This window comes from Microcaecilia unicolor, chromosome 10, assembly GCF_901765095.1.
Source record: "Microcaecilia unicolor chromosome 10, aMicUni1.1, whole genome shotgun sequence".
Classification (NCBI taxonomy): Eukaryota; Metazoa; Chordata; class Amphibia; order Gymnophiona; family Siphonopidae; genus Microcaecilia; species Microcaecilia unicolor.
The window spans coordinates 184,355,126-184,378,050 of NC_044040.1; the positions used below are offsets into that span (position 1 = coordinate 184,355,126).

Consider the following 22,925-nt stretch of genomic DNA (forward strand, 5'->3'; position numbering starts at 1 on the left):
GCAGTCTCCTTCTCAACCCCATCATCATCCCCAGTGGTCTTCCCTCTCTGTCAGCCTCTCCCTTCTCCTCAACTGTCTTGTTCTCTATCCCCACCCCATCCCATCCCCTGCAGTCTCCCTCTCCCTCGGAGCCCACTCATTGTATTAAGGTGCACTGAACTTAGAAACATCTTATTAATCATGTTTTAACAGCCTTTTTGGTATACTAAAATTGTTTTTAGTGCATTTTAAAGTACTTTCTCATGCAAATACATGAAAAACCTGCATATCAAATTAGATCCAATGCAGAGAACTGCATTAAAATTAAAGTATTTTTTTTTACTTTATTTTAGTTCTGATTTTTAACTACAGTTCTAGAGCTGAAGTAAAGTTTTTTAACTGACGTTCGCTTCAGATGAAGTAAATGGAAATTTGAAATGGTATTCATAGACCTAAGAACCTCAGGTCCTGGGAGACAAGTCCTGGATCCCCAAGCCAGAAATCTTTTGGGTCATTGTCCCTCTAGCTTGTGGGTCCTCGGCTGAAGAGAACAAAAATCAATGCAAGTGGACTCTGCTTCCATCCGTAGGATTCCATGACTGCATTAATAACAAAGCTAGGCCACCTCCAGTTTCAAGAGATACATTTCCTTGAGTTTCCAGAATATCCCTAATGAATATGCATGCAGATGAAGCACTAAGTATGTAGATCTATCAAATGTGTCTGCATTAGGGCAGTGCTTCTCAACCCAGTCCTCGGGGCACACCCAGCTAGTTGAATTTTCATGATATCCACAATGAATATGCATGTGATGGATTTACATACCAAGGAGACAGTGCACGCAAATCTATCTTATGCATATTCAATATGGATATCTTGAAAATTTTACTGGTTGGGTAAGCCACAAGGTCTGGATTGAGAAACACTGCTTTAGGGATATCCTTACAACCTGAGTAGAATGATGATCGTGGGAACTGGAGCTTGCCTACCTTGATTCACAGCTCTTGCAACTGCAGTATGCAAAAGCTAGCTCAGGAAATAGTCTTAGGTGTTCTGCATGGTGGTGCAAGATTCCTCAGCCCCAGCCTCCCAGGGGGGCCTGTTACCAGGGTCTGTCTATCTCTGCTGCTCCTACGTGTCGGGAATCAGGCGATTACGTTAATGCGATAACCCAGGTCCCGGCACACAAGAGCAATGAGAATGACAGACCGAGGGACTAGGGGGCATGCAATGAAGCTACAAACTAGTAAATTTAAACAAATTGGAAAAAATATTTCTTCACTGAATGTGTAATTAAACTCTGGAATTTGTTGCCAGAGAATGTGGTGAAAGCAGTTAGCTTAGCAGGGTTTTAAAAAGGCTTGGGTAGCTTCCTAAAAGAAAAGCCCATAAGCCATTATTAAGATGGACGGGGAAAATCCACTGCTTATTTATAGGATACAAAAATCCAACAAAAAATGGCTCAGCTTTGTCCAAAAGTGTTTTGTAAGAATACACAACTCAAACCGGACAAAACAAATTTACTGCAACACAGATATGCTGACTAATGAAGGCGTCTCATATCGTCACAAAAGCCTGTATATGCAGGCGTACTTTGCGGCTCACAAGCCTGTGAAAGTTTGTAATCATAGACCACTTCCAGCCAACCAGTAGTGCCAAATATCAGTCATTTATGAAAGCCTGAGTATCAAATTGTCTATCCATTTATTGATTAAAACATTGGTGCTCAGGCGCAAAAAACAATAAGTGCACTACTGTTCAAAAATTAAACATTATTGCAATAAATTGACGAATAATGCAAAAAATCAAACTTAACTTGATAGCTCTGAACAATGTAAGCCGTCTTCTTGGGCTGGAGCTTATCAGGTTTCAAAGGTTCAATATATCACCATACTGACAACTCCGGTAGCGCTGTAAGCCCGACAGGACCCTGTTTCGCGGTCAACTGCTTTTTCAAGAGCATAAACTTCTGCAACACGGAGAATGAGCATTAGTATCAACAACCTAATGATTTTAGCTTACCTAATATACAAAAGTGACGCCTGGACTCACTTCTACAGCCTCTGATGTCGGTGAATAGCCGGTCAAGATGGCGATGGCGTTTTTGTTATAACATCTTTAAGCCCCACCCCTTAAGGCAATACGTCATAATCAGCTGTTTCATTGGAGATGTGCGTTCAGTCCATGGGGCTCTACTGTGTTCAAACGGAAGATCCACTGAGTCTCTTTTTGCAACAACAGTCTATTGATGTTACCCCCACGGGCATTTGGCATGATGCAATCGATCACCATGCATCTTAGTGACTCACTGGAGTGTTGTTTCATGATGCAATGTTGTACAAGTGGAGCTCCAACATTATGGGCAGAAATTCTCGATCTGTGTTCAACCATTCTAGCATTTAATGACCTGTTTGATTTGCCAATGTATACCTTGCCACATGGACATTTGATGTAATAAATGATGTGTGTTGTGCGGCAGGTAGTTTGATGTCTGAGCTGAACAGTCCGGCCATTATGGCAAAAACTAGCTGTCTCTAAAGTTAAAGGGCATGTTTTACATCCACTTTTATTACATTTTTTATGACTGCCATGAATGGTAACCCCAGTTGCTGTAGTAGCCGACAAATCAGCTGGACTTAAAATTTCACTGAGATTGCGTGCTCGAGAGAAAGCCATCCTTAAACGAAAGTTTTCAAAAATAGGGTGGGCTTGCATAATGTCCCAATGCTGTTTGATAATATGTGAAGCAGCTTCCCCTCCTTGCACGTATCTCATAATGAAAGTCATGACCAGATCATCTTGTGGATCTGGTGTAGCGCTTTGTAATAGCAAATCCCGATTTAGATGTTTGGCCCTCGTGTAAGCTTTTTTCAAAACTGTTTTGGGGTAACTGCGGTGTAATAGTTTAGAGCCGAATGAATGGGCTTGCTGGCAAAAATCAGTTTCCTCTGTGCAGATACGTTTAAAACGTAAAAATTGAGAAAAAGGCAAACTTTGCCGAAGGGTTTTCGGGTGACAACTACCATATTCCAGAATAGTGTTCCTGTCCGTGGATTTGGTGTATACCCTAGTTTGAAAACAATGTTCTCTTTGTATAATTTCGACGTCCAGGAAATGAATCCTGTTGTCTGAAAAGAAACAGTAAACTGTATACGAGGATGACAACTGTTTAACCACAGTTGGAAATCTTTTAATTCACTTACAGTGCCTTTCCATAAAACGAAAATGTCGTCAATGTATCTGCGCCAAATCAAAATGTTGTGATTGAAAGGGGAGGTAAGCAACCATTTGTTTTCGAACGCTGCCATGTATAGATTGGCCAGGGTCGGGGCGAATGTAGCGCCCATGGCCACCCCAGAGGTCTGCAGATACAAGTTGTTGCCAAATTTGAAAAAATTCTTGCATAATGCCACCTTCAACAGCGACATCAAAAATTTGGTCGGGACCTCGTGGGGTCTCTGTCTACCTTCTAACACCAGAAACACCACTTCAATTAGTTCTTCTTGTGGAATCATCGTGTATAGAGATTTGATGTCAAATGTTGCCATTATACATTGAGAGTGCGGTATACATACATCACTCAAAATCTGTAAAAAATGGTTGGTATCCTTAATGTATGAGGGGCATTGTGGAACCATATCTTTCAAAAATGAATCTAAATAAATGGAAAGAGGCTCCAGAAGCGATCCCCTGGAAGAAATGATTGGTCTGCCTGGTGGTTTGTTGAGATCTTTGTGAATTTTCGGTAATAGATACATAACCGGTATTACAGGAGTTTTGTTATTCAAAAATTGAAACTCCTTGTTAGTCAGAAAGCCCGATTCCAGGCCCTCCTTAGTGATGTCTTGTATCAAGAGTTGCAGCTGTGTGGTACAGTCATGTTGTAATTCGACATAAGCCGTGTGGTCAGAGAGTTGTACAGCCGCTTCGGCTAGATATTGAGATTTATTCTGTATAACAACCGCTCCGCCTTTGTCGGCCTTCTTGATGATAATGGCAGAGTTGTTCTTCAGTTCTTTAAGAGCTCTTCGTTCATTTTTAGACAAATTATCGCGAGCATGTTGCAATTTCTCGCCAAAGAGCTTCTGAACATCACGTAGAACCAACTGTTTGAAGGCATTCACTGTTGGATCGAGAGGAATCGGGGGAGACCATTGTGATTTATTGGCAACTCTCGACTGCGGTTCGCAACTGGTGGAGCCAGCAAAATAGATCTTTAATTGTAGGCTCCTAATAAATTTCTCTAAATCCACCCGAAATTGAAAGGGATCGAAGCTGTTCCTGGGTACATACGATAATCCTTTAGATAACAGCGACGTTTGAGCCATAGTTAAAGGGGTATCCGAAAGATTCACCACGTTGTCAACATTTAAAATTGCGACCGCGTTTGTGGTCTGGACCTGGGTTGCCCCCGGTATCCCCCTCTGCGCCCTCTCCTGCCGCGGGATCTCGCTCCTTGTCTGTTGTCTAAAAAAGTCTCTTGCTCGCTGCCACTCGACTTACTATCAGAAAATTCAAATGTCACTCGTTTAGGCACAGACTCAGTGCTATTAATATCTGATCTTGTGGTGTCCTGATTCACGCGGGTTTTCGTCCAGGGATATATGGTCTGTTTGACGTAATCATTCTTGTCTCTGTTCAATTTTTTAATCTTAGATTTCCTCAACTGTTCTTTGAATTGTTCTAGGGATTCCTTCAATGATGCATATTTCTGCTGGAACACATGATCTGAAATACCTTCTTTTAATCTAGTTAATTGTCTGTCGAGCATCTCTTTTTCTTGCTGTAGAGTAGTTCTCGATTGTTCTATAATCAACAACATGAGATCCAGTGAGCACTTATTTAAAATTTATAGGATAAGCAGCTAAAATGTGTTATACTGTTTTGGGATCTTGCCAGGTCCTTGTAACCTGGATTGGCCACAGTTGGAAACAGGATGCTGGACTTCATGGACCTTCGGTCTTTCCTAGTATGGCAGCACTTATATATATATATATATATATATATATATATATATATATATATATATATATATATATATATATACAGTGGGGGAAATAAGTATTTGATCCCTTGCTGATTTTGTAAGTTTGCCCACTGACAAAGACATGAGCAGCCCATAATTGAAGGGTAGGTTATTGGTAACAGTGAGAGATAGCACATCACAAATTAAATCCGGAAAATCACATTGTGGAAAGTATATGAATTTATTTGCATTCTGCAGAGGGAAATAAGTATTTGATCCCCCACCAACCAGTAAGAGATCTGGCCCCTACAGACCAGGTAGATGCTCCAAATCAACTCGTTACCTGCATGACAGACAGCTGTCGGCAATGGTCACCTGTATGAAAGACACCTGTCCACAGACTCAGTGAATCAGTCAGACTCTAACCTCTACAAAATGGCCAAGAGCAAGGAGCTGTCTAAGGATGTCAGGGACAAGATCATACACCTGCACAAGGCTGGAATGGGCTACAAAACCATCAGTAAGACGCTGGGCGAGAAGGAGACAACTGTTGGTGCCATAGTAAGAAAATGGAAGAAGTACAAAATGACTGTCAATCGACAAAGATCTGGGGCTCCACGCAAAATCTCACCTCGTGGGGTATCCTTGATCATGAGGAAGGTTAGAAATCAGCCTACAACTACAAGGGGGGAACTTGTCAATGATCTCAAGGCAGCTGGGACCACTGTCACCACGAAAACCATTGGTAACACATTACGACATAACGGATTGCAATCCTGCAGTGCCCGCAAGGTCCCCCTGCTCCGGAAGGCACATGTGACGGCCCGTCTGAAGTTTGCCAGTGAACACCTGGATGATGCCGAGAGTGATTGGGAGAAGGTGCTGTGGTCAGATGAGACAAAAATTGAGCTCTTTGGCATGAACTCAACTCGCCGTGTTTGGAGGAAGAGAAATGCTGCCTATGACCCAAAGAACACCGTCCCCACTGTCAAGCATGGAGGTGGAAATGTTATGTTTTGGGGGTGTTTCTCTGCTAAGGGCACAGGACTACTTCACCGCATCAATGGGAGAATGGATGGGGCCATGTACCGTACAATTCTGAGTGACAACCTCCTTCCCTCCGCCAGGGCCTTAAAAATGGGTCGTGGCTGGGTCTTCCAGCACGACAATGACCCAAAACATACAGCCAAGGCAACAAAGGAGTGGCTCAGGAAGAAGCACATTAGGGTCATGGAGTGGCCTAGCCAGTCACCAGACCTTAATCCCATTGAAAACTTATGGAGGGAGCTGAAGCTGCGAGTTGCCAAGCGACAGCCCAGAACTCTTAATGATTTAGAGATGATCTGCAAAGAGGAGTGGACCAAAATTCCTCCTGACATGTGTGCAAACCTCATCATCAACTACAGAAGACGTCTGACCGCTGTGCTTGCCAACAAGGGTTTTGCCACCAAGTATTAGGTCTTGTTTGCCAGAGGGATTAAATACTTATTTCCCTCTGCAGAATGCAAATAAATTCATATACTTTCCACAATGTGATTTTCCGGATTTAATTTGTGATGTGCTATCTCTCACTGTTACCAATAACCTACCCTTCAATTATGGGCTGCTCATGTCTTTGTCAGTGGGCAAACTTACAAAATCAGCAAGGGATCAAATACTTATTTCCCCCACTGTATATATATATAAAAGAAGATGCAGGAAGGTAAGGTAGCAGGGGTCGGCGGCTGCTGCCTGAATGAGGGTGAGCAGCGTGGCTTGGCCTGAGCAGCAGGGCGGGGGCAGCGCCCTGCCCCGAGCCCAGCTCCATCTATCGGCAACCCTGAGTAGTGCACAGTGCTGAAAATGTTTAGACCCTCACCTTTCTTTAAAGCATGAGCACAACTACTATCGTAACGCTAACAGCCTTGTGTATCCTTCAGAATTTCTGTTTCTGCAATTCTTTCCCTCACCCCTGTCAAAGGTTTCTCAAGGTAAAGAAATCTGCTTTTGAAATAGTCTTGAGTGATGTCACCTGAGCATCATGGTTAATGCTGTAATCTGTGCAGCTCTGGTGCCATTTTTCAGCTAGCTTCTTCAGTAGAGGCAGTATTTTTTTAACCCTTTCTTGCCCCTTTTATGTGTGGGGATATACCTCATCACTATAAAGAAACTAAATAGCATTCATGCACTGCTGACACAGAACATAATTCACCAAAAAATGTCTCATCAAAAATATATAGAAACAAATCAAACATAAGACTTTCAGTTAATATGCTAAGGAAGGAAAAGCCTCAAATAGCTCTAAGTTATCCAACTTATAGAGCTGAAGCGATCAACTTATGATCTACTCTTCATCGTCGGCACAACAACCTTCCTTGTTTTTCTTCACGCAACGTGTAATTAAACTCTGGAATTCGTTGCCAGAGAATGTGGTAACGGCGGTTAGCTTAGCGGAGTTTTAAAAAGGTTTGGACGGCTTCCTAAAGGAAAAGTTCATAGACCATTATTAAATGGACTTGGGGAAAATCCACTATTTCTGGGATAAGCAGTATAATATGTTTTGTACTTTTTTTGGATCTTGCCAGGTATTTGTGACCTGGATTGGCCACTGTTGGAAACAGGATGCTGGGCTTGATGGACCTTTGGTTTGTCCCAGTATGGCAACACTTATGTACTTAAGTGCTTGGGATTCTGAATGGAATCGTGCTACTCTTTGAAATTCTGAATGGAATCTTGTTATTCTTTAGAATTCTAGAATCTTGCTTCTCATTGGGGTTCTACATGGAATGTTGCTATTCTTTGTTTTTCTGCCAGGTATTTGTGACCTGGATTGGCCACTGTTGGAAACAGGATGCTGGGCTTGATGGACCTTTGGTCTTTCCCAGTATGGCAATGATGGCCAGCGTTTCGCATTTATATAATTAATATTGCTGCATCAGGGTCCGTATAAGTGGGGTGTTCACTGGAGTGCCATACCATCCTGCTCCTCCTACTGCAGCAGGCTTTCATGACGATGATAAATTGATCACTTCACCTCTATAAGTTGGATAACTTGGAGCTCTTTGAGGCTTTTCCTTCATTACGATATTAAATGAGGGGTCCTTTTTCTAAGCCACAGTAGGCACACGCGTAGAATGAGTCTACCACAAGGCCAGCCCAACCTCCTGATGGTAATTTCAGATTTGGCACGTGCCCATAACGAGTGGATGAATTATTTATTTCTTGCGGTAATCGCTACTCAGTGCGTGCCGACCGGTCACCACGTGTGTAGCGCGTGAGCCTTTACCGCTAGATCAATGGGTGGCATTAAGAGTTCAGGTTGGTTTTGGGTGCACGCGGGTTTCATTTTTACCGCAGGCCCTTTTCCCGTCCCATTAAAAAAGCCCTTTTTTGTAGATGCGGTATAAACCGGCTGAACACACACCCAATACACACGCTGGCCACTTTTTACCACTGCTTAGTAAAAGGGCCCCTGAAAGTCTTACTGTTTGATTTGTTTGTATATATTTTGGTGAGACATTTTTTAGTGAATTATGAGTACATTTTGTGTCTTCACACCCATTTTGAATACTGGTTAACTTTGTACCAGTCAAAGATTGGAAGCTATTTATGCCTAGACCAACTTTTTTTTTTTTTTTGCTTTAATTAAGTAACAGGATATAAGGTTGATGATTTTCTAGATCTTTATTTATAAAGTAAAGCTTATGGCTGAAGTCTAATGACCAGCTAATCAATGTTAAGTCAGGGTGAGTGCTGCTCAGTGACCCGGTTCAAGAAGGTAGACTTCAGACCCGTCTTGTTTTTTCACATTGCAGTGCAGATAGAAAATCTACGCTCCCTTGAACATTTTTCACATTTTGCATGTATATAAATGGGGTTTTTTTTCCCCCACTTACCAATAATATTTCACAGGAAAAAAATGTTTTATTTGTAGACAAAGCATACACCCCCAAAAAATCAAAACTGAAATGCAACAATTGTATAGGGTTTCAGTGGACCTTTGGTGGCAATTACAGCTGTGAGTTTATTGGAATAAGTCTCCAGCAACTTTCCACAAGATTTGTCAGTATTAGACTATTCTTTATAAAACTCTTTTGAGTGCTTTCAAGTTCTTTGGAGAGCATTGATCAACAGCAATCTTCAAGTCATGCTATAAATTTTCAATTGGATTGAGGTCAGAAATTCGACAGGGCCAGTCAAGGACATTTACTTTTTATTCCATAGCTGCTCCACTGTAGGTTTGGCTGTGCGCTTCAGATTGTTGTCATACTGAGATGTGAATTTTGGTCATAGCTGTAGCTCTCTTGCAGAGGGCAGCAGGTTCTTCTCCAGAATGTTCTATCCTTAAAAATGCCACATTCCTTGCCAATGAGAAACATCCCTTTAACATGGTATTGCTGTCATCATGCTTCTAAGTAGGGATGGTGTTCTCTGGGTGATGTGCTGTATTGGGTTTCTGCCTAATGTAATGATTTCCTTTCAGGACAGAAAGTTCTAGTTTATTTTCGTTACAACACTCTTTGTCTAATGGTTTCAGTATCGCCAAAGTGTCTTTTTGCATACTTCAGATTAGATTCAAGGTGGGCTTTCTTGAGTCATGGCTTCCTTCTTGCTACCCTACCAAAAAAAAACAGATTAATAAATGCTTGGGATGTTGTCACATTCTGACTTTAACCAGTTTTGCATGGAGGGCTGGTCCAGCTCTTTCAAAGTTGTCATTGGCCTCTTGGTTGTCTCACTGATAGTCATCTTCTCGTTCATCCATCAAGTTTGGAAGGATGGCCTAATCTAGTTAGGGGCTTGGTGGTGCCTTTCACATCATAATAATCATTCTGACAATGAGATAAAGGATATTCAAGAACTTTACAATTCTTATATGCATCCCACAATCTGTAGCTTTTCCAGCTTTGTCCCACAATGCATTTACCAGGAGCTGCTGAATTTATCCCGTCATGTGAATCCGTAAAGGTTAACTAGTACTTTTTTCTAGAAAAAAGGGTGCCAGTACTCACATACAGCATACAGGACCATCCTTACTGTTGGTGGAGGGGGGAACTGCTCCCTCCTTCTGTAGCTCTTCCCCCCCCCCCCCACCGCACATACATATAGCCTTGACCCTCTGTAACTTATTCCAAATTTCAGCCTAGTACAAGACACAAAATCAGAATGGCAAGTTCCTGGAATCTCTTTGGCCTCCTTTACTTCCAGGACTATTCCAAGAACAAATAAAAGATTTTCTGCTGCTTCTTACTCCTGGAGTTTGCGGTCTCTTCACTTCTTGGTAGATGTAGACTGCAGTTACTCTATTTTGGGTCACTACGATTGTAAGCTTTCCTCTTCTCCTAACAGAGCAGGAAGGCTAAACTGCCTTCCATTTCTTTTAAAGGACAGGCCATGGTGCAGCTGCATCTCTCTTCCACTCCTCCCTTATTCAACAGCTCCAAAAACTCACCTCAACCACTGAGGGACCCTTTTACAGAGTGACGGTAAGCCCAATGCGGGCTTACCGCCCGGTCTTCCGGGACTACCGCCAGCCAAATGCAGCTGCTGGTGGTAGTCCTGCCCTGAGCATGTGCCATATCCGGGGGAAAAAGAAAACCCCTGAAAATGACTTACATGGTGCTAAACCCGGTGGTAATCAGGCATCGCGCTGCCCAGTTACCACCAGGGTAGGGTGGGAACCCTTATCGCCATCTCAGTGGGTGGCGGTAAGGGCTCCCTGCCGCATGGCCATGCGGTAAGAGTTCTCTTACCACATGGCCACATGTGCTGGGAGAATTTTTACCCACTGCGGTAAAAAGGGCCCTGGCGTACGGGAAAAACAGCCTCCACTACTAGCGCAGAGCTCTTTTTCCCGCAGCTTGGTAAAAGGACCCCTAAGGTTCCTACCATAACTACCGATAGATACAAAGTTGCAAATCATTTCCTTTGTGGGGTACATTATAAATGACACTAAACTCCATTATACCTGGAGGTCCTTACAGGAACAGTTGCAAAATATATATTTTTTAAATTTTTTTATTTGTAATTTTAATGAATTTTACAAGAAACACTTGTACAGAAAAGGAGTATTACCATACCATACAAGAAATATTTTATAAAGAAAATCTATTAAATGATAATTACTGCTAAAGTCCACAATTATAGGCAAGTCACTATTCAAAAATTGGTTAACTTAGGAAAAAATGAGTAGAACATATTCCCACTTATCCTATCACGGAGTAGATACTAATGGAGGAAGCACAAGAGAGTTTATGGCTGGTTCTTGTCTGGAGTCCAGGAATTTTGCTAATTGATCACTCTCAAAGAAAACATATTTAATTGATTGAAATTTAACAACACATTTGCAAGGAAAATTAAGCCAGAAAATTCCCCCCTGTGACAATACACGATCACGAAGTTTCAAAAAAGACTGATGTCTTTTCTGAGTTTGTCTAGCAATATCAGGAAATACTTTGACTTTGCAATTCAGAAAGACTTCATGTCTATGTTTAAGGAAAGTTTTCAAGATCCAGTCCTGATCCGGCTGTAGAACAAAGTCTATAATTTAATGTAGCAGGTTGTACTCCACATAGTTCATCTTCAATTGTTTGTGATAAATTCAAATTTAGCTCCTCAAATGGGGTTTCCATAGATGGTATTATGCGCTCACTTGGTTTCTTAACATAGGGAGCCAAATAATAAATCCTTGCTACAGGTGGAAACAATTGTTCAGTAATTTTTAATACTTCAGAAAGATATCTTTTGAATGTTATTAAAGGAGCCACTGCTGGAACTTTAGGAAAATTTTTATAAATCTCAATGTTTTCATCCTTTGTAAATTTTCTAAAGTTTCTATTTTCCTATGTAAGTATACATTTTCTTTTATTAAAGTTATTTGACTCTCTTTAATTTGATTTGTTTCAAGTATAATTGTTTGTTCAAAAGTTTTAGATTGTTCCAACTGTTTTTCCAAGTCTGCTATTTTAGCTTGATTTGATTGAGTGACTTTAACTATTAACTATTGGAGATAGTTTCTGGGTTAAAGAATCTTCTAAACATTCCAAAGCATCCCAAATTTTTTCTAGGGTTATTTTCTCCGGTTGCAAAATATTTTAATATTAATTTGCACAAATAATCTGGTGAACAACAGGCATAATTGAGTGCTCAAAGGCTTTTCAAAGGGAATTTCTATGTGCAAGATGAACTTTGTCTATGTTTACAAAACCGTTTATGAAAATTACACTTGATTTATTTATGACATTTATATCTCAAATTTTCCCATACAATTTTATTTATTATTATTAGGATTTATTTACCACCTTTTTGAGGAATTCACTCAAGGCGGTGTACAGTAAGATTTTCAGTTCAATGTGGCTAATAAGCTAAAAAGAAGTCATTACAAAATATGAAACAATCCTTGTGTGAAATTTATTGTTACTGTTATGCTATCAGTGTTTCGGGTGTCTTCAGCTTCTCCAAAGTTTTCTAAAAATATGGCTTTAAACTTTACTTTAAAAATTAATTTAAAAGATTTGAACTACAAATATGTCACCTGCTTCCAAGACTCCAACTTCTGGCATTCCTGCTTCCTTTGCTTCACTGCAGTGGGGATGAGAGTGAAGGGGGATTGTTCCTGCCCCAACAGCATACTACTGATCCTTTCTCTTTGAAAACTGTTTGCAAAGTTTGTGGTAGTTTGAAAGTTGCCTCTCAGAAAATGTAAATATGCGTGTGGTGATTATTCCACAGAGCTGCCAAGTTACCCATTCCAGGAGGGAGAGTTTTGTCTGGTCCTGGTTTTAAACTTACATCCCAAAGCAGTGTAGTATTTGCTGTCCATGATTCTATCAATTGAAATCAGTGTTGCAGGTCCCATAATGCACCAGGATCCTGGTGCATTATGAGATCTGCAACACTGATTTCAATTGATAGAATCATGGACAGCAAATACTACACTGCTTTGGGATGTAAGTTTAAAACCAGGACCAGCCAAAAAGTGTCCCTCCTAGAATGGGTAACTTGGCAGCTCTGTTAGAATACACCCCAAATTTTGCTTTCTAAACTATACCATAATCATTTTAGAGACCTTATACTTTTTGGTTTTGTTTTGTTTTTTAATCTTATTTAATCATAGCATCTCGAATCCTTGAAAATATGGATATGTCTACAGCACCTTGCAAAGATTTCTATCAGTACGCATGTGGAGGGTGGATGAAGAAGCATATAATTCCAGATGCAAGCTCCCGCCACAGTAACTTTGACATTTTAAGAGATGAACTAGAAGTGGTTTTGAAAGGTCAGTGAAATTTAAGTCTTTATGCCTTGAAAGACCTTGAAGTGTTGAGCAGAGCTGCCAAGTTACCCGTTCCAGAAGGGAGACTTTTTGGCCGGTTCTGGTTTTAAACTTACATCCCAAAGCAGTGTAGCATTTGTAGCCCATGATTCCATCAATTGAAATCAGTGCTGGAGGTTTCATAATGCACCAGGATGAGGTTGGTAGAATTCTAGGACCAGCCAAAAAGTCTCCCTCCTGGAATGGGTAACTTGGCAGCTCTGCATTTCCCGTGAAGAAACACTTGCTCGTTATGGATCAGTTTAGAGCACAGCTGGCTCTTTGTGAAAGTTCAGATTCTGTGAGTGCTTGTTCAGATAATTTATGCAAAACACCATGTGGTACATGAAAGCGCAGTTATAAATGTTTAGAAAATCCACATTAAAGAAGATATGAAGTGACTGGTGTGGTTCAGGGCAACTCCTATCTATTAGGGTTGAGGAAGCAAAGAGGTAATGCACTGAGGGCAAGATGCACAAAACTTACCATGCCAGCAACGTGCGATCTTGACTGGTTCTAGCTGGTTTAGTGAGCACGGTGTTCAGCAAGAAATGCTCAGAGGGGTTCTGCATGCTTTTTACTGTTTGTGGCAGCAGCCAATGAGAATCCTATGCAAGTGTATTACATTGAGCTGATTTGTATTCCAATGCGTATTCCGGAGTGATGCACAGAAAGAAGCGCCCACCCTTAATGAGAGAAATTTTACAGGCAGTGAGGAGCTGCCATAGCATGATGGTAGCTTCCTGGTGGAGTAGTCTGCTGTCATGTTTGCACATGTGTGTTGAAGAAATTGTCTTGGAACAAAAAAAAAAAAGGCTGTAGCATGTTCTGGAGGCATGTCCACGGCACCAGCGCAGGACATAAGAGTAGCCATACTGGGTCAGACCAATGGTCCATCTAGCCCAGTATCCTGTTTTCCAAACAGAGGCCAAGCCAGGTCACAAGTATCTGGCAGAAACCCAAATCGTGGCAACACTCCATACTACAAATCCCAGGGCAAGCAGTTGCTTCCCATGTCTATCTCAATAGAAGACTATGGACTTTTCCTCCAGGAATTTGTCCAAACCTTTTTTAAACCCAGATACGCTAACCGCTGTTACCACCTCCTCCAGCAAAGAGTTCCAGAGCTTAACTATTCGTTGAGTGAAAAAATATTTCCTCCTATTTGTTTTAAAAGTATTTCCGTGTAACTTCCCCAAGTGTCCCCTAGTGTTTGTACTTTTGAAACAAGTAAAAAATCAATTTACTTCTACTCGTTCTACATCACTCAAGATTTTGTAGACCTCAATCATATCTCTCCTCATCTGTCTCTTTTCCAGGCTGAAGAGCCCTAACCTTTTTAGCCCCCTGCAAGCTGAAAAGCTATCAAAGCACTGTACAATCAGGTGCAGTGGGTATTTTTCTGTCACTGGAGGGCTTCCTGAGGCAATAGAGAATTAAGTGATTTGCCCAAGATCACAAGGAGCTTCAATGGAATTTGAACAGTGCTCGCCTGGTTCTCAGCCCACTGCTCTAACAATTAGGCTACTCCTCCACTTTGCGTTTGGCTCATGCCTTTTTCAATCGTAGCTCAAGTTGGGTTATATTCAGTACAATAGGTCTTTTTCTACCCCGGAGGGTGACCAATCTAAGGGCTCCTTTTACAAAGCTGCGGCAGTGATTCCCAGCACGGCAAATGTGACGAAGCCAACTCAATTCCTATGGGCTTCGTCACATTTGCCACATGGGAATCACTACTGCGGCTTTGTAAAAGGAGCCCTAAGTTTGTTCTTGAGTCAACCGTTAACTAACTTACCCAAGATCGCAAGGCATATCTGGATTTGAACCCTGGTTTCCCTGCTCATTGCTCCAACCATTAGGTTATTCCTTAACTGTGCTTCGTTTAGGAGACTTTCTTCCAGCTCCCTGCCATAGGACCAAATGTGTGTCCCCTGGGCACCCCTCTGGGATGAAGGGTTTACTAAAGAGAAAAAAATGGGGGAATAAAAATAGAAGAAATAGATGAGACCATGCACAAAGGAAAATATCCCTGTAAAAGTTAGGTGGGGATAGACGAAAGAAAGAAACTTTGCAAAACAAAGGGAATGGCAAACAATCAGATCAAAAATAGAAATATAAAAAATAAATATTGAAACAATAATATAAAACAAGTAAGTGCATAGATTGGCCATCATCTTCATTGTAACTGTGGAGCTATGCAAAGGTAAATCAACAATTGAAAACTAACATTGTCACAGCCTTATCTCAGGGGTGCCATATGTCAGTCCTTGTTGTAAAACCACATAGAGCCACTAGCTAAAAAAGAAAACATTAAAGGTGGTTGTGCAATATAAAGGGAAAAAAGTGGACCCTGAGTAATCCTCCACATTAATCTGATCTTGATCTGACAGTAGAGTTGCCAAGAGGCCTCCGAAATGCTGTGACTCACAGCCTTGTATATGGCAGTTGGCCAGATTATCTTGACCACGTAATATAGGAAAAACAGATGGCAGTCTCAAGTTTGATCCTGTAGCTAATGCTTAGGTGACCCTGTGTCTCATCTCCTTTTCAGAAAGCATGATAAATCAAAGTCACAGTGACGTACTTTGCCATACATGTAGACTTTCTTGAAATAACATAGAAGTATGATTTTTCAGGATGAGGATGCCCCACATAAAGAATGTACAAAAAGACACAAGCATTTGTTAATAAACTTTATAAAAAATCTTACACACAAGTATTAGGAAAGATGATGAACCCACCTCTTCAATATCGCCTTCGGCACCTAACCACTTACCTCTATTCAGAAATATAGACTGCCCCAATTTGACATTTCGTCCTTTAGATTGTAAGCTCCTTTGAGCAGGGATTGTCCTTCTCTGTTAAACTGTACAGCGCTGCGTAACCCTAGTAGCGCTCTAGAAATGTCAAGTAGTAGTAGTAGTAACCCTGGGAATGATCATACTCTCTGTTTATGAAGATTGGAGCTTAACATCTCAGCCTTACATTCTCATTCAGACACTCTCAGGAGGAACAACAGTTTCAACTACATTATTATAACTCACATCAACAACAGGAAGTGTGATGTATTCTACCCAGGTGCACTCTCTACTTTCTAGGGGGGTCATAGAGACCTACACTACAGCTAGCATGACTCGTCACATCTCCCTCTCTTTAACTAATAGTTTTCTACATATTGGGTCAGTTTTCTTATCACTCGATCTGTGCCAGTTCCATGGCTGACTGCGACCTAGGTATTCTCAGTATTCTTTTGTTGGGGTTGTGCTTTACCTCTTCAGTGATGAATTGTCTATGCTGATGGAGTCTCCAGCAGAGATCCATAATAGTCAGAAGAGACTGGGTCCATCACTTTCTCATATGAAATGAAGTGGAGCACGGTTAGAGATTGGGCAGGGATTGCACTTTACAGTTAACACAGGCTAAGTTAACAGATGATGTCACTACTACTAAAACCCAAAGCAATCCTAGATGTACCCAACTACTGTAACTTTACCTGGCTGTAGTCAGTGGCATGACTTAACTGGATAAGTTTCTTGAATATTTTGATTAAAATTAACCTGATAACATGTCCAGTTAATCTTTAGCCAGATATCTCCTCCCTGAATATCAGTTCTCTGTATTTCTATAGATATGATAAATAGACGTATCAGATACAGTATGCAAAGGTAAAATACAATTTGGTGGAAAAAATAAAGAATAACCACAAAAGTGAAGAAGAGGCAGACATGTTTATGAGGTCAATGTGCAACTATAGTGCAAGTTAATAACTTGTATTCCCAAAGACTGATACATGATTATCCATTACTGTATCTTACCCACTCACTGTGTACAGGACTGTTTTTGCATCTCCCAACTGCTTATAGGTTTGCATTCTCCTGAACTGTACAATTAATGTAAACTAATTGATGTAAACCATATTGAACCCTGGAAAGGTGATTTTAGCGATATATAAGACCTGGTTTGAACTGAATTGATTTGAAGTCAAACGCATCCATTGATACCAATATCACTTGCATGAATTCTTCAAGCATCTTTTGCCTGGTGTAAGTGTGAGTTCATCACAGAAGTTGTGAAAATATTGATTGTTCGATGGCAACATCTCATCACTAGTGGGTCATCCTCTCCAGATCTACCATATCACAGCTGGTCAAATCTCATTATTTTCTCCAGCTTGCCAAAACGTTTCAGGCACCATGACCAATGCTATCTTTGGGTGAGATATCTTGTCAATGAGTAAGGCCATCTCTTCTGTAACAATTTCCAACTGTGGTCTGCATTAGCTCTTGGTGGGAAGGCCTGGCTTAGTGTGTCAGTAATGACCACTTCATTTCCTGGAATCTGTTGTTAGTTCAAAGACACATGTCTGAAGGTGAATTTTCATTCTTCGTAATCATTTAGGCACAGTGGTCAGAGGTTTCTTGAAAATGGACCTGTGATCGATTTAAACAGTCTTTTGTCTAGCATAGACAAAAGTATGAAAATGTTCCGGTGCATAAACTATGGCTAGAAACTGTTTCTCGATTTGAGCATACTTTTGATCTACCGCATAGCCATTTTTTAGGAGCTTTTTACCCGCTACGGGAAAATGGCCCCCACTGCTACCACAGGACCCTTTCTCCCACAACTTGATAAAAGGACCCCTGAATACTGCTGACTCTGCCTTCACTCTATCCCATACAGCCTTGACACTATCTGGGTAGTAGCAGTGCAATCTGTAATGATATTTAGCTGCACCTTCCAGAGAGTGCTGCTGAGTATCAGTGGGTAGTTGTGGCTGTATGAGTTATCTGTATTTTTGCCTTTAAATATACTGGGCCCAATATTCAGTTCTATTTAACCGGCCAGGAATGGCTCCTGACCGGTTAAATAGCGCTTAACCAGCTAACTGCTAATATTAGCAAGAGATAGCTAGATATTTCCTTTGAATATTAGCACTTAGCAGCTAGCTGCTAACTGGCTATGTTGTGCAACTTAGCTGGTTAAGGGCGAATATTCAGCACTAACTGCTACATTTAGTGGTTAAAATAGGCCGCATAAACCGCTAAAGAAGAGATTCTATATATGGCGCCTAAAATATTGGTACTGAAATTGGTGCCGACTAAGCGTATTCTACAATTGGCACCTAGATTTAGTCGCCGATTTATAGAATATGCTTAGTTGATATTTTAGTGCCGATATCTGTGTGAATCCATTTATGCCAACGACAAGCCTTGTGTAAATCTGTGGCGTAGCTACATGGGGTCAGGGGGGGCCTGGACCCCCATAGATTTGGCCCTGGACCCCCCTGCCGATGACCCTCTCGACCCCCTCCCCCTGCCGCCAACCCACCGTTGCCTGCCTTTGCTGGCAGGGGACTCCAACCCCCGCCAGTCAAGGTCCTCTTCTTCTCGCAAAAGGCTTCCTTCTGTTTCTGACATCTGGCACGTACTGGCAAGGGGAGAGGATGGATGGGAAGAGGTGGCGGGGGAGGGCAGGAACTCAGATGGGAAGAAGTGGGAGGGATTTCTGGAACTCAGACAGGGGTGGGGGGGGGAAAGGGAGAGAGGGGAGGGGGAAGGAAGGAAAGAGGGAGAAAGAGGAGGGGGGGCAGAGTAGGAGGGGGGGAAGGGAGAAGGGGGGAACCACACTCTCTGTCCAACACACTGTTTCTGTGTGAACACTCTCTCTCTCTCTCTCTCACACTCACTGTGTCCAACACACACACTCACTCACAGATACACAAGCACCCAGTTTCAATCTCTCTCTGACACACAATCGCACAGTCACTCTCTCTCTCTCTCTCACACAGTCACTCTGTCACACACACACGCTCAAACATACACACTACGAGGAAAACCTGGCTAGCGCCCATTTCATTTGTTTCGGAAACGGGCCTTTTATACAAGTAATTTATATAATAGGCCAAGTGACAACATATTGAGCGTATACATAAATATAAAGGAGCCGATATTCAGACCATGGGAGGTAGCTGGGCTGCCTCCTGCAGTTGGTGCTGAGCCCAGATTGTCAGTGCCGGGCTGTTTCAGTCACTGAATATCCGGGTGCTTTTTTGGCCGGTTTAAATTTAACCGGCCAAGCTGATATTCAGTGAGGTTTAAACTGGCCAAAGATATTCTAGCTATTTTGGTGGCCTGATTTGGCTGCCAAACTTAGCCAGTGATGCGCTGAATACTGGCAATAACCAGTTATATCACGTGACATAGTGGAATTGGAAAAGGTGCAGAGAAGGGCGACAAAGATGATACAGGGCATGGGACGGCTTCCCTATCAGGATAGGCTGAAGAGGTTGGGGCTCTTCAGCTTGGAGAAAAGGCGGCTGAGGGGAGATATGATAGAGGTCTATAACATAATGAGTGGAATGGAACGGGTCGATGTGGAGCGTCTGTTTACGCTTTCCAAAAATACTAGGACAAGGGGGCATGCGATGAAGCTGCAGTGTGGTAAATTTAAAACGAATTGGAGGAAAATTTTCTTCACTCAACGCGTAGTTAAACTCTGGAATTCGCTGCCGGAAAAGGTGGTTAAGGTGGTTAACTTAGCGGACTTCAAAAAAGGGTTGGACGGCTTCCTGGAGGAAAAAGCCATAGAATGTTATTGAATGGATGAGGGAATAATACAGTATTTCTAGGAAGGGCGGGACAAACAATGCTTGTTCTTTTGGCCGCTGTCGGTGACAGGGTGCTGGGCTTGATGGACCCTTGGTCTGTCCCAGCATGGCGATGCTTATGTACTTATGATATAACTGGCTATCTGCTAAGCACTAATTAGCAATATTCAGCCAGTTAAGTACCATTCCTAGCCAGTTAAAAGGTTTTAACTATCTGGTGGATTATGTCTATAATGTATATAATAGGCCATGCGACAACACGTTGAGTCTATATAAATATACAAGGTCTGATATTCAGCTGGCAGTGCTTTTGCTGTCCGCTGGGAGCATTAAACACGGATATTCAATGCCAAGTCATTACCGACAACCGGCTTTGAATATCTGGGCTCTTTTTTTTTTTTAAACTGTTAAAACGTTAACCTGTTAAGCCAATATTCAGCGCTGACCGATTAACTTTTTAGTGGTTAAAGATAGTCCTGCTATTTATGCTGCCTATTTTAACTGCTGAGCATAACCGGTTAAGCACTGAATATCCACGCCTAACTGCCTATCCAGCTCATTTTCGAAAGTGATCGCCGACCATCTTCCGACACAAATCGGGTGCAGTTCACTTCAGACAGATGGACCCAGGCCCATCCCCCCCCCACCTGTTACACTTGTGGTGGTAAATGGGGAACCCTCCAAACCCCACTGTACCCACATGTAGGTGCCCCCCTCACCCCTTAGGGCTATGGTAGTGGTGTAGAGTTGTGGGGAGTGGGTTTTGGGGGGCGGGGTTCGAGGGGCTCAGCACCCAAGGTAAGGGAGCTTTGCACCTGGGAGCTATTTTTATTTATTTTAAAAATTTTTAGATTTGGCCGGGTTTGAGATCGCCGGCATTAGTTTCCATTATGGCCGAAAACCGATGCCGGCCATCTCAAACCTGGCGAACTCTGACATTTGGCCGGGCCCAACCGTATTAGCGAAGAAAAAGATGGCCGGCCATCTTTTTCGAAAATACGGTTGGCTCCGCCTACTTGCGGTGCCAGCCCCGGAGATGGCCGCTCATAGAGATGGCCGGCGCCATTCAAATATGCCCCTCCACGTCACATGATGTAGTCGATTAATGTCCCGTGGCTATTTAGTAGGAGATAACTGGTTATCTCCCGCTAAATATCCGTGTTTAGGCGTCGATATGCTATTTACCAGTCAGCGACCGCGTCTGGCCAGTTTAAATAGCTTTTTATATTGGGGGGGGGGTTTCATTGTATATGTAGATTAGTACCCAACATCTGTATTTTTTCCAGATGTCCTTGAGAAGGCAAATACAGGAGACATAACTGCAGTGGCGAAAGCTAAAATGTTGTACAGATCGTGCATCAATGAAAGTAAGTTTTAATTTAAAATACAACACGAATAGCACAGAGCAAAAAGTTTTGTCATATACATATAGTATTTCATTTTAATTTATGTTTTACTTTTAAGCCATAATCAACAGCAGAGGTGGAAAACCTTTAATCCAAAACTTATCCATTATATATGACTGGCCTCTTGCAACAGACAACTGGGAAGGTCGCTTTGGTAGGCAGAATATTTTTACCTTTCTGTTTAAATTCTGTTGACACTTGTCCATTATTTGCTATAGCTCCAGATGAATGCTGAAAGTGTATTTCATCCTTCATTTCTATAGGTGCTACATGGACAGCAGAGACGTCTTTTGCACGACTAAAATTATACTTTGGCAGACAAGTCCTTATTGGTTTGTATGTTGGTACAGATGATAAGGACTCCAATGTCCATATTCTACATGTAAGTCTGTTCAATTAATAATTTATCAGGTTATAAATATTTTCTGCAGCAAAAGTCTACACAAAAGGATGGCGTGATTTTTTTTTTTTACAATGCTCATTTGTTTCTAAAAGTGTTGTCTAAGAACAAAGGATGATGTTCCTTCGAGAAACCTGAAGTCTTTGTATAACACTGATTTAGGCACAAAATTAAGAGGTTGCGAACAGTGACCTACAATTGAAGAGGTACATTTTTGTTCAAACATGAATTCCTACCAGAGACAGACTGCCTTTATACATAGCCATAGGATGTGTGAAATTTACACTAAAGGTCTCTTATTCATAAGGTGTATATGATATTCAGTGAAAAAAATTCTTATATTGGATAGAATTCTTGAAAATAAAAACTTTATCCAGAGATCAGCTTCTTGTACTTAACACACACACACACACATAGACTGTCTAGCACTCTATATGCACTTGCCTTTTTTCACACAGCTTAACACACTGCGACACATTAGAAAAAGCTATGCTAGATTTATGAAAGTGCTACCATGTTAGTATGCACCTAATGCTGTTAAAGTACATTATTAGTAAATGGGTCCTGACCTGTGATAGTAACTAATGTGCATTTATGTGCGTTAGTCTGCGGTTATTTGTTGCATTTGTATCCCACATTTTCCCACCTATTTGCAGGCTCAATGTGGCTTACATTATTCCGTAATGGCGATCACCATTTCCGGCATGAGGAAATACAAATTGGTATTGCATTAAATGTTCATAAGTGAACAAGTAGATTAGCAGTCAAGTATAGAGAATTCATTATCGGGATAAGAAATAGAGTGGTGTAGCGATAAATTTCATTCGTGACAAGTTGATGAGGCAATCAGGCATAGAGAGTTTAGTTACGTACAGTTCTGGTATAAGTTTCATTGACTGGAATTTAGGATGGATCGTTGTGGTATGCCCTGTTGAACAGGTTGGTTTTTAGTGATTTTCGGAAGTTTGTTAAGTCATGCATTGTTTTTATGGCATATGTTAGCGCATTCCATAGTTGCGTACTTATGTAGGAGAAGCTGGACGCATATGTTGATTTCTATTTTAGTCCTTTGCAGCTGGGGTAATGGAGATTCAGGAATGTGCGTGTGAACATTTTGTATTCCTGGGTGGTAAGTCTATGAGATCTGACATGTAGACCGGGGCCTCACCGTGAATGATTTTATGAACTAGAGTACAGACCTTGAACGCAATACGTTCCCTGAGTGGGAGCCAGTGCAATTTCTCTCTTAGGGGCCTGGCACTTTCAAATTTCGT

The 22,925-nt window shown here is 41.6% G+C and overlaps 1 protein-coding gene across 2 annotated transcripts in view; it reads left to right on the forward strand.

Annotated features, from left to right (window-relative positions):
- The window catches only part of MME (membrane metalloendopeptidase), a 123,226-nt gene that overhangs the window by 22,390 nt on the left and 77,911 nt on the right, over nucleotides 1-22,925 (forward strand). For both annotated transcript variants that reach the window (XM_030216120.1, XM_030216119.1), the window contains exons 4-7: nucleotides 13,041-13,202; nucleotides 21,132-21,212; nucleotides 21,310-21,405; nucleotides 21,515-21,633. In XM_030216120.1, the coding sequence (XP_030071980.1) occupies nucleotides 13,041-13,202; nucleotides 21,132-21,212; nucleotides 21,310-21,405; nucleotides 21,515-21,633 (458 nt within the window). The remainder of the gene's footprint in view (nucleotides 1-13,040; nucleotides 13,203-21,131; nucleotides 21,213-21,309; nucleotides 21,406-21,514; nucleotides 21,634-22,925) is intronic.